The sequence below is a fragment of the Hippocampus bargibanti genome, linkage group LG02 (assembly GCF_051943395.1).
Source record: "Hippocampus bargibanti isolate YZ-2025 linkage group LG02, ASM5194339v1, whole genome shotgun sequence".
Classification (NCBI taxonomy): domain Eukaryota; kingdom Metazoa; phylum Chordata; class Actinopteri; order Syngnathiformes; family Syngnathidae; genus Hippocampus; species Hippocampus bargibanti.
The window spans coordinates 32,158,784-32,171,586 of NC_142735.1; the positions used below are offsets into that span (position 1 = coordinate 32,158,784).

The 12,803-nt window shown below is 40.0% G+C and overlaps 1 protein-coding gene across 10 annotated transcripts in view; it reads left to right on the forward strand.

Moving 5' to 3' along the window:
• prom1a (prominin 1a) overlaps window positions 1–12,240 on the forward strand; it is a 112,051-nt gene extending 99,811 nt beyond the window's left edge. For 9 of the 10 annotated variants that reach the window (XM_088991039.1, XM_088991043.1, XM_088991047.1 and 6 more), the window contains 2 exons: window positions 8,016–8,128; window positions 11,112–12,240. In XM_088991039.1, the coding sequence (XP_088847165.1) occupies window positions 8,016–8,088 (73 nt within the window). In that variant the 3' untranslated portion in view covers window positions 8,089–8,128; window positions 11,112–12,240. The remainder of the gene's footprint in view (window positions 1–8,015; window positions 8,129–11,111) is intronic. The other variant, XM_088991050.1, reaches the window with a different exon arrangement.
• The last annotated feature ends 563 nt before the right edge of the window (window positions 12,241–12,803 follow it).

The following is a 12,803-nucleotide window of genomic DNA, read 5'->3' on the forward strand; positions in this document are numbered from 1 at the left end:
GTAGATTGCCTAACTGAAAGGACAACCGACGTCACTTTTTTGTTTCCTAACTGACATCAGAAAAACGTTTTATAGCATCTAAAATACCCAAAACACGCAGTATGATATTTTTATTCAAATGCAAAACACCAATAAAAATGACTTAAAGTGTCAAAAATCTGCAAACAATTGAGCTGCGAATTGGGCATTTTCAGAAAGTCCGGCCCCCAGTTCGTGATGTCACGCCAAGACGGCTTACATTGCTGGAGAATCAAAACAATGGCTTCAGATTCGGAGAATATGCGTTCTTGTTACACATCCAGTTATGAATATGATTCAAATAGTTCTGAAGAGGAAAGCATTCATGTTTGCAATCGATTAAAGAATGTATTCCGTGCCATTTTGAGGCAACATTGGGGGGAAATGGATCACCAAAGAAAGAGGCAGAAAATGGCGACCGAGCTCCTGTGAGGAATTAATCAACCCGTTTCCACAGGCTGATAAATTCCTTATATGTAGCTTGGTCGCCCTCTTCTGGCTCTTTTTGGTGCAACATGACGTTTTCAGACCAAACAAGCACAGCAAAATGCATTGACGTGATGGAAGGACTGCTACAATGTGTCCTTTTTTCGGTCAGGGGCGATCCTTCAGTGACGTCACATAGGGACCCGTCACCAACTCAAAAACAAGACTTCCGGAATATTCAGTGCGTATCTTAAAACGTAAAATATAGATATATGCGGTGGAATCTTTGTAAAATACGCTCAGTAGAAGTCATTTCAAGCCATTTTACAAATTATGGACACAACTTGTCCGGAGACGTCGGTTGTCCTTTAAAGCCAACGATGATGTGTGTTGATTGTACGTGGTCAACCATTTATCTGGGTTTGCTTTGAATTTTGGGGTTTGTTGTTTGTTTTTCCCAGAGTTCAACGGACAATGCATATGACCTCATAGCTTTTTTTTCATCCTTAGTCTACATTCATCTGAGTTACCGTATTTTCTAGTGTATAAGGCGCATGGGAGTACAAGGCGCACCCCCAATGAATGGTGTATTTTCAAACGTGTTACATATATCAGGCGCATCGAAGTAAAGGTGCACTTTCAATGAACCAAAGGAGTTTTTCAAATATAATATGTACAATTATAAAAGTTTTATAATAATAATACATTTCATTTCTAAGAACCTTTCAAAACTCAAGGTGAGGTTACAGTCACAGGATAAATTTTCTGTGGGTGAGCAGCGGCAGCCACAGGTGCCAGGGTTCACTCAACCCGGAAGTAAATAGATAGAAAGCTAGCTAACCAGCTAATAGAGAGTTAATAGATAGCCAACAAATAGCTAGCTAGATAGCTATCCACCTAGATATTTATATAGCTAATAGCTAGCTGGATAGTTCGTTAGCTAATACACTGAATGTCACTATTAAATACACAGATAGAAAGCTAGCGAGCCAGATAGTAGATAGCAAATAGCTAGTCAACAGCTAGCTCGCTAGATAGCTAGCCACTTAGATAGTTATATAACTAAAATATAGCCAGCTCGATAGATAATACACTGAATGTCACTAATTAAATTAATAATAATAATATATTTTTTAAATATATAAACAGATAAAAGTTTTCCAAATATAAGGCACACCACATTATAAGGCATTACAGTATAGGCTTCTTCTACAGCGGGAAATGGAGTCTGTCGCTGCTGACAGTCGTTGTGAGACCTGTTTTGGCTCAAGATAACTTCACGTATAAGGCACACCATTGTATAACAATGACAAATCGCTCCCGATTTTTTTGCTGAAGCACCTTTGCTATTAGAACAGCACAAGAGTAACAAACCTCGAACATATGGTGGGTGATGGCTGAAGTGTGATTGATTAAATGCTTAAATTAGCTGGCTATCTATCTAGCTATGTATTTTCTATCTATTTGCTCTCTATTAGCTATCTAGTTGGCGAGCTGGCTTATAAATTAAATGTATTATTATTATTATTATTATTATTATTATTATTATTATTATAAAATCAAGGCTACCAATATTCAAAGAAGACCTTGTTTGACCCACTTGTGTATATATATATCATATATATATATATATATATATATATATATATATATATTTGAGGCACAACGACATGTGCCTCAAAATGGCACATATAATTCTTTAATGATTGCAAACATGTATGCTTTAATCTTCAGAACTACAGTGTATTTGAATCATATTCATAACTGGATGTGTAACCATTGTTTGGATTCACAAGCATTGCAAGACGTCTTGGCGTGAAGTCATTTTTATTGGTGTTTTGCATTTGAATAAAAAGTGTCATCGGTTGTCCTTTAATACACAGTATGGAAAGTTAATAATTTTTAAAATCATCACGCTTCAGCAGACAAAACAAGAAACATTGTTGCAAAAAACGATTGCATTCATATACAGTACAGTGGGCAGTGGGTAACCAAGTCACGTGACCAAGTCGACCAATGGCGCGACCGATGACATGTCACGTGACCAAGATACGTGACCAAGTCGACCAATGGCGCAACCGATGTATCGATATAAACAGCAACATTTGGGGGGATGAAAAGGAGCACCGTAATAACCGGATTATCGTAATAACCGGTCATCGTACTAAACGGTACTAATTATACATAAAAAGACTAGAAATGTGCAAGGGAAATGAAAATAGTATCGTAAGAAGCTAGAGATCGATATAACGAGACTTTACTGTGTGTGTATATATATATATATATATATATATATATATATATATATATATATATATATATATATATATATATATATATATATATATATATATATATATATATATATATATTTTTTTTACATTCCTCCCGTAGCCTGTTGAGCTATCTATCTTGCTACCGAGCTAGCTATGTATTTCCTATCTTTCTAGCTAGCTTTCTATCTATTTGAGTTATTATGACTTGAGTGAACGCTGGCGCTTGTGGCTGCCGCTGCTTACCCACAGAAAAAAAACGTATCCTGTAACTGTAAATTGACATTGAGAGTTTTGAAAGGCGCTTATAAATGAAATGTATTATTATTATTATTATTATTATTATTATTATTATTATTATTATTATTATTATTATTATTATTATTATTGGATTGGATTTGCCTTTATTAGTCTCGCAGTGGAGAAATTTACATTTCACAGCAGCAAAGTTATGAAAGAAATTAGTAGAAAAGCAAAATACAGGAGCTGCTGGAAAGGCAGCCACTCTTGCGGCGCCGTCTTGAAGTCAAAAGAACAAAAAAAAAACCTAAATAACAAATAACATGGCAACACAAAGACACAGAGAGACATTCATTCTTAAGCACTTTCTATACCCTCTTTGTTACATAAAGCAGTTACAGATGACATAGGAGAGGATCAAAGTGTCTCTTCACCAGTGGATCACAGACATCATGGTGGAATGTGCACATCGACTACAAGCTAAATGTTGAAAGCAAACACGCAGCTGTAGCATCCGTTGACGAAAAGAGATTGTCTCACATCTCCTGTCCCCCATAAATCAGCTTCAATTCCATCCTGCGACAGTTCCGTATACGCATCGGCGCTCTGCGCTGACGCTCCTTCCTTCTTATCGCGGGCTCCTCAAGTCATGTATCCATCCAGCCGCAGACTGTCCAACAGCACCGACCTTCCACTGAACAAAGCGGGGCTGTGAAGATGCTGCCCATTACAGGCGCAAAAAAAGCACAATGGCCCCTTTGGTGTCCAGCGATGACAGTCGAATGGCACCGACATTCCTCCCATTCAAAAACAGTACTGGCATATTCATCCTGCCGAAAAAGCGCAACCACTCAGCACAGACTCCTCCTTGATGATTGTCATGGCCAAAAATGCTGAGAAAGAATCCGTATCCGTTCCACACGATGCACAACAACACAAAGTGACAAAAGAAAACACAAAACAAGACAAAAACAACAAAAGAAGCAAGGCTCATCAGAGTACTTGCTGACGGCTGCCTACTTGGGCGCCATCTTGGACTCCTTCGCTATTATTATTATTATTATTATTATTATTATTATTATTATTATTATTATTATTATTATTATTATTATTATTATTATTATAAGGCGCAGGGGCGGCCCGGTAGTCGAGTGGTTAGCACACCGGCTTCACAGTGCAGAGGTCGCCGCGTCCCGGTCCGGTCTCCCTGTGTGGAGTTTTCATGTTCTCCCCGGACCCACGTGGGTTATCTCCGGGTCCTCCGGTTTCCTCCCACACTCCAAAAACACGCATGGCAGGCAGATTGACCACTCCTAGGTGTGAGTGTGAGAGTGACTGTTGTATGTCTTTGTGTGCCCTGCGATTGGCTGGCAACCAATTCAGGGTGTCCCCCGCCTCGTGCCTATAGACAGCTGAGATAGCCTCCAGCAACCCCCGCGACCCTAATGAGGAATAAGCAGTATGGAAAATGAGATGAGATGAGATAAGGCGCAGGGTCATCTTTGGAAGAAAATCAAGGCTTTTAGGTGCGCCATATACACCGGAAAATCCGGTATGTAATTTTATTGCACCATTCTCGATAACGCCTGTCACAGGTTTGACGTACAGCAGAGCCACAAACATGCTAGAGGATGGGCTGCACTGTGTTTGTTCACTGAATTCTGTCTGAGATCTAGCAGCAAGATGAACATCGTGCACGTCACGTATGATGTGTGCCACAAAATGATGATCTGCTCTAATTTAGAATCAGCCAAAGTCCCGTCAATGTGCACCTGATCCTTTTGTTTCCAGAGAGGCAAGCATGGCAAAAAAACACTTGGGATTCTGCTTCTTTTCCTTTTCACTTCAATGTCACCGAAAAACAAAAAATACAGTAACTGCATGGGTATTCTTTTTTCTCACCGGTTGACTATAATAAGCCTGTAACATCAGGCAGAGAGAAAAACATGAAACAAATATCTTCTCATTATTTATCTTAACTCATTCACTGCCAGACGATGTCCAAAAAATGTGTCCATTCCAGTGCCAGGGTTTTCGTCATTATCAGACCTCTGGCTATGTTTTCCCCTTCCACAAGGGGGCATCATTTCCCCCTTTTCCATGTTAAAGCGCTATATCAACCAATATGTATGTATTGCATTGTATTTTGAACACCCGCCCACATTTCCAGCTCATATAACTCCAGACCCATCTAACTTGGGAATTAACTCTTTTTTTTCTGATGAAAGAAGGGAGTCGAAGCTTTCTAAATCAAACTTAATTAGTTCCCAGACAGAGTGTGTAACGCGAAAAGGAATCCTGATCCTATCCAACCTGGTCACTCCCAAAGAAAACCTCAACTTCTTCAACACCTTCTACAGCTCCGCTACCTCCAGCTCTGCTTCCTTTCATTTCTTCAAGGGCACGGTCTCCAGTCCAAACATCATGGCTGGTCTCACCATTCTTTTATACACTTTTCCTTTCATCCTAGCTGAAACCCTTCTATCTCACATCACACCTGACATTTTTCTCCAGCCGCTCCAGCCTGCCTGGACACGCTTCTTCACCTCTTTTCCACACTCTCCATTGCTCTGGACAGTTGACCCCAAGTACTTACAATCCTCCACCTTCTTTATCTCTTCTCCCTGTAGCATCACTCTTGCACTTGGATCCCTCTCATTCACACACAAATATTCCGTCTTGCTGCGACTGATCTTCATTCCTCTCCTTTCCAGGGCATATCTCCACATCTCTAGTTTCTCTGCCAACTGCTCCCCGTTCTCGCTACAGATCACAATGTCATCTGCAAACATCATGGTCCAAGGAGATTCTTGTCTAACATCGTCTGTCAGCCTGTCCATCACCATAGCAAATAAGAAGGGGCTCAGAGCTGACCCCTGGTGGAGTACCACCACCACCTTGAATTCCTCAGTCATACCGACAGCAAACCTCACAACTGTCTTACAGTCATGAGACATTTCTTGCACCGCTCTGACATACTTTTCTGTCACTCCAGACTTTCTCATGCAATGCCACAGGTCTTCTCTGGACACCCTGTCGTACGCTTTCTCCAGATCTAAAAAGACACAATGCAATTCCTTCTGACCTGATATATATATATATATATATATATATATATATATATATATATATATATATATATATATATATATATATATATATATATATATATATATATATATATATATATATATATCGAAACGTCCGACACCTTCAATGAATTACAGATGACGGCTAAAGAAATGTTCTCATTTTGTCTTGTACAAACATGTTTCCAGCGATCGAGTACTGTCGCATTAATAAAAAAATAAAAAAATAGTTTGTTTGAAAGTGAAAATAAAATGGAAGATAAAACCCAGGAAGCGGAAAAACAAACAAAGTACTGGCACTGCAAAAAAAACAAACTCCAACGACTGACATTTTAAAAACATTTTAATCAACATAATTCACCTGGATTGTATTCTTAATCAAATACAGTGATACCTCAGTTTACGAACTTAATTGGTTCCCAGAAAGTGTGTGTAAGTTGAAAAGTTCATCTTCCAAACATTTATTTCCCATCAGAAACCATTCAAATGAAAATATGTTCTCAGGTCCCCATAAAACTGAATTTTCTGCTAAATAAGCCTCAAAACTACACAAAAATATACCTTATTGTATGTATCACAAGTATGCTATTGGATTTTAACGAAATAAATAAACTGTACTGTATAATACCGTCGTTTTATTGACCTTTGTGATGGTAGTTGTCAATGGATGGGAGCAACGGTCGACCTAGCGTACTGGTACCGGGACGCTTAAAACTAGCCTGTGGTGGGGTCTTTTTCGGTCCCATTAGAGCAAAAGTACTCAACTCGATAACAAACCATGTCTGCGGGAGAGCAGCGATAGCCAGACCCACCAGCGAAATGTACACCACTAACTCAAATATAAAATAGTCATTGTTCGATTCTAATTCTTGTTTCTCGTCTGGTTCGGTGTTCAACGAAGTTCTGTGATGAAATACCAGCGAGGATGATAGATGGTGAACAAAAAACTACTTTATTATCATGAAACAAAGGGAGCACATCTCTCGTCGGAGCGAGGAGCCAAGAGCACACGAACACAAGAAGAACAAAAAGCAAAAGCCCGCCCGCTCAGACTAGTTTTAAAAGAACACAGCAGCGATCTGTTGTCCAATCAGCTACAGACAAGTATTTGGAGGACATCAGACTGAAAGTTGATACTTGTTACATTCTGCTTTCACAACTATTCAACTAATAAGCTTCATAATTCCATGTCGTCTAAATTATACATGCAATAACATAATATCTACTGAGCTAAACATGAAATAACATAAAATGTACTAAGCTAAACATGGAATAACATAATGTTTACGGATGTGCATAAAAACACTCTATCAGTCATCACAAAAATAGTTCCGAACTAGTGCTGTACTGATGAGATCAGATCATAATTGAGAGGTTAATAGTCACCCCACGTTCTAAGCCGGACACGTAACACCTGAAAATTGCCAAAAAATTTGATGACTATGCAAACACAAATTAGCATCGCAAAGATAGTTCTGAACAATTAACTAGTGCCGTACTGATGAGATCAGAAAGTAATTGAGAGGTTAGTAGTAACCCTACTTTATAGGCAGGGCAAGTTTGTGCCTTATCCTGTGCCTGTAAAGTGCCGTTGCGAGTTTTGAAAAGCGCTTGTAAATACAATGTATTAGTATTAAACGTACTCCACTCGATAACAAGCCACGTATTCACTCAAAGGGGGTGTGGAAAATTAGTCCGCCTCTGTGTAGTTTGGTTCGTCCGCCCAAAACTAGTTCATTAGCCAAGACTATATGCTTGTGAATTTAATGTTCATAAGGCAAAAAGTTGGTGAGCTAAAGCGTATGTAAGCTGAGGTATCACTGTATGTGCCGATTTGACATTTTTCAGTGACAGTGTCTGTTTGGGTAACACTTCATGTTTCTCTCTCCTGCCTAATAAGCTTCTTGTTTTAACCTGAATAGGTGCCCCCCCCTATTTATGGCTGCTAATAATTTTGTTCCTGTGCCAGCATCCCAACATACGACGATACCATGAACAGGTTCCCGCGAGCCTCGGCTCCTCCCAGGCACATCGATTGGTGATCCAGAGAGAGACCACCATTTTGAAAGTAGCTCCCGACAGGTACTTGATTTGGTTTGTGTCTGTGTGTGTGTGTTTGTGTGTGATATTTGTATCGTGTATATACAGTGTTACCTCGGTTTACGATCCCCTTGGCTTACGAACTTTTTGGTTTACGAACGTTAAATTTATGAACATTTTACCGTGGCGTACGAACTATTTTTCGGGATACACACAGAGCTGCCACAATGCGTGATGTGTTGTTCGCGACGAGCCCGTTCTCCTAAAAGAAAATGGCATCCGGCTTGTTTTGGTCCTCTATTCCCCGCCCCGAGTCGTCCGTTAATCTACGTGATTGGTCAAGAATGCAGCAGTGGTGAGGGGGGGTTGACAGACAGAGAGTGAAGCCATTCTCCCAAAAATAAAATGGCTGCCGACATTATTTTTTGTCCTCTATTCCCCGACCCCAGTCTTCGGTTGAAGTCACGTGATGGGTCAAGAATGCAGCAGTGAGGGGAGGTGGTTTAAACAATAAGGAGACAGGCAGACGACAGAGAGAGAGTGAGAAAATGGATAGCAAACAGTGAAGTTTGGACTCGTTTGAACTTTGATAGTAGTCGTACTTTGATGTAGACTACAAGGTTAAAATTCCCATTAATCAGGTTCCACAAATAACAAGCCATCTGTAGCTTGTACGGGTTATTTGAGAGTCACCCAGAAAAAGTGTTCACTAGTCTGGCAATCGCTCACGATGCTAATGTTGCCTGAGACGCTTTTGAAGCATTTTACCAAAAAGCCAACTGATGAGAAAGCAAAAGTTGTTAAAGTTGATATCTTTTTGCTACAAGTGTACAGACACACTTGATGCAAAAAGCTATCAACCCAGCTAAACAGAACACAATTGATGAGGAACTAGATAAAATTATCGCAGAGAAAGCACCTACAAGGGATCATTCCTCAAGATGGTGAAAGAAGAAGGCTACTAATGGGTTTATTTTGATCGTTCGTCCCTGATTCATTGCTTCTACGGGCGTTGATGGCAGAGGATGGTTAAATCATCAGGAAGCCAGGTTTTGAACAGAAAGTTGGTTTAATCTTGAAGCGAGCAGAGACATCCTCCAAGGAGGAGGCATGGAGAGGAGAGAGAGAGACGAACTGCAATGGGAGAGCATTTATACGGCGCACAGTGTGTGACGTAATGTAGATTCGACATCATGTAAAGGAAGGCAGGATATGACGTATCAGGAAGTCCAAAACGTAAACAAAGATTAGAAAGCGATGTTTAAAGATGTTTGTATAGTGAATTACCCCAACAGCTACGTTCATCAAGTGTTTAATGCTACTCCATTCCATCAAGCCATCAACGACCATCACAAAGGTAAATAAAATGAATTTATTATGCAGTACAGTATAATTCTTTAATTATAATACAATAGCACATTTATTATACATAAAATTAGGTATATCTTTGTAGTTTTAAGGATTAGAAAATTAAAAAGTAGAAAATGATGTTTTATGGGGACCTGGGAACGGATTATTCTTATTTTAATGGTTTCCTATGGGATATTGATTTTTGCGATGCACACTTTTCGCCTTAGTCTGTCTGGGAACCTATTAAGTTCGTAAGCCAAGGTATCACTGTATGTGTGTGTGTGTGTGTGTGTGTGTGTGTGTGTGTGTGTGTGTGTGTGTGTGTGTGTGTGTGTGTGTGTGTGTGTGTGTGTGTGCGTGTGTGTGTGTGTGTGTATGTGTGTGTGCGTGTGCGTGCGCGTGCGTGTGTGTGTGTGCGTGTGCGTGTGTGTGTGTGTGTGTGTGTGTGTGCGCGCGCAGCTTCGTCATCATTCACCCCTGAAACCAAGAGGTGTTCTGATAGTTTTACGGAAACATGAGTCACCCAGAAAAAGTGTTGACCAGTCTGGCAATCGCTCACGATGCTAAAGTTGCCTGAGATGCTTTTGAAGCATTTTACCAAAAAGCCCACTGATGAGAAAGCAAATCTCTCATCTCATCTCATTTTCCGTACCGCTTCTTCCTCATTAGGGTCGCGGGGGTTGCTGGAGCCTATCTCAGCTGTCTTCGGGCACGAGGCGGGGGACACCCTGAATTGGTTGCCAGCCAATCGCAGGGCACACAAAGGCATACAACAGTCACTCTCACATTCACACCTAGGGACAATTTGGAGTGGTCAATCTGCCTGCCATGCATGTTTTTGGAGTGTGGGAAGATACCGGAGGACCCGGAGAAAACCCACGCGGGTCCGGGGAGAACATGCAAACTCCACACAGGGAAATGGCAGACAAAAACCTAATCTGAGAGAGAATATGAACTCAAGATGGCCAGCCAGCGAGATAGTGAATAGATACCTAGCTAGATAGCTCGCTAGCCAGCTAGATAGCTAATAGATAGCAAATAATAATAATAATAATAATAATAATAATAATAATAATAATAATAATAATAATAATAATAATAATAATAATAATAATAATAATAATATACATTCATGTCAGCACTGAAGGCTATCGTGCTTTAAGAACAGCTGAAGCTGGAACAAAGAGCTAACATGGGCAAAAGGCAAATGCTGCCCCCTTGTGGAAGGGGAAAAAAACGTTTTTTGGGGGAATTGCGTTCCATGTCATATTTTCAATTCCCAAATAAATTCAAGTTGAAATGAGTTCAAAGCGAAATCGCCACCATTTTGATGATTGACTGTAATTCTTTCGTTTGTTTTTATGCTCAACTCTTGTTTATTTACATATATATTATTCATCCAATTAGCTAATTGTAACATTTGACACATTTTTAATGCATTTTTACGCCTTTGGAAACATCTGTCTGCGTTTTTAGGAGGTTTGAAGGGTAGCTCAGGACGAATTAGAGCTTTTACATGGAAAACGCGTCCCTACTTTGCTCATTCAGAAATGTCTTCCATAACTGATTAATTCTCAATAAAGACAGAGTTACCACTGCCATACCAACCTTCACATCACACATTTCTCATAACATTACGTTGACGGTAAAACTAACATTGAATTTCATCTTCTAGGTGAACCCCCCCAAGGCCAACTCATGTCCAAAACACCATTTTTCTCTCATCACCAAGAACGTGTTTTCATCATGATGAACGGGAGCTGCCGCCTAGCTGTTTACATTTTTTCGTAGGCAAAAATTACAAAGTGGACTTTACTCTTTTTCTTCTTGATAAGAACAACAACGGCTAAGTAGCCACAGGAAGCTAACAACATGCTGCTCAAAGACAATGTCTTTGTCCCGTTATTCTTGAGGACAATATCAAAAAAATAAAAAACAATAATGTCTATTTTCATGTTGGCAGTACAGTGATGCCTCAGTTTACGAACGCTTTAGCTCACAAGCTTTTTGCCTCCCGAACATTCATTTCACGAGCATATATACAAGCTAGTTTTCGGCGGATGAACCAAACCACACAGCACCATGGTGGCTGGTGGACTAGTTTTCCACACACCCTTTGAGTGCAGACATGGTTTGTTATCGAGTGGAGTACTTATGCTACTATGGTACCGAAAAAGACCCCACAACAGCCTAGTGTTTAGCCGAAGAAGACAAAAGTAAATGACGGTCGAGCAGAAGAAGGAGATATCGAAAAACACCAACAAGGTGTGCGTTTGTGTGACTTAGCCTCTCAGTACCAGAATGCTAAGTCTACCATTGCTACCATCCTTAAAGGACAACCGAGGTCTAAGATTCCACCGCATATAGCTATATTTTACGTTTTAAGACTCGCGCTGAATATTCAGGAAGTCTTGCTTTTGAGTTGGTGACGAGTCCATACATGACGTCACTAAAGGAACGCCCCTGACCGAAAAAAAGACGCATTGTAGTGGTCCTTCCATCACGTCAATGTATTTTTCTGTACTTCTTTGGTCTGGGGACCTCGTGTTGCACCCAAAAGCCGCCAGAAGAGGGCTTCCAAGCTCCATATAAGGAATTTATCAGCCTGTAGAAACGGAGGTGGCCACAGGAGGTCGCCATTTTGTGCCTCTTTCTCCGTGAGACATTTTCCCTCAATGTTGCCTCAACGGCACAGAATAAATTCTTTAATTTCTTCTTGATTGCAAACATGTATGCTTTCCTCTTCAGAACTATTTGAATCATATTCATAACTGGATGTGTAACAAGAAAGCATATTCTCTGAATCTGAAGCCATTGTTTTGATTCTCCAGCAATGCAAGACGAACTGGGGGCGGGATTTTTTGAAAATGCCCAATTCGCAGCTCAATTTTTTGCAGATTTTGGACACACTCATTTTTATTGGTGTTTTGCATTTGAATAAAAAATATCATACTGCACGTTTTGGGTATTTTAGATGCTATAAGACGTCTTTTCTGATATCAGTTAAGAAACAAAAAAGTGACGTCAGTTGTCCTTTAAGAACAAGGAAGCTATTAAGGGTGTTTCTGTGTTGAGCAACGGTCTCAGGCAAAGGTAGAGGTTGAAAAACTTCTGTTGATTTGGATGACCGAAAAGCAGCTAGCAGGGGGCAATGTGAGTGAGGGTATTATCGCCGAAAAAGCACCGCAACTTCACTCAGATATCATCAAGAGGCAACTCCATCAACGACTATCACCATGGTCAATAAAACCACTTTATAATACAGTACAGTTTATTTATTTTATTACAATACAATAGCATATTTATTATACATGAAATAAGGTATATTTTGTGTCGTTTTAAGGCTTATTTAGTAGAAAAGTATGTT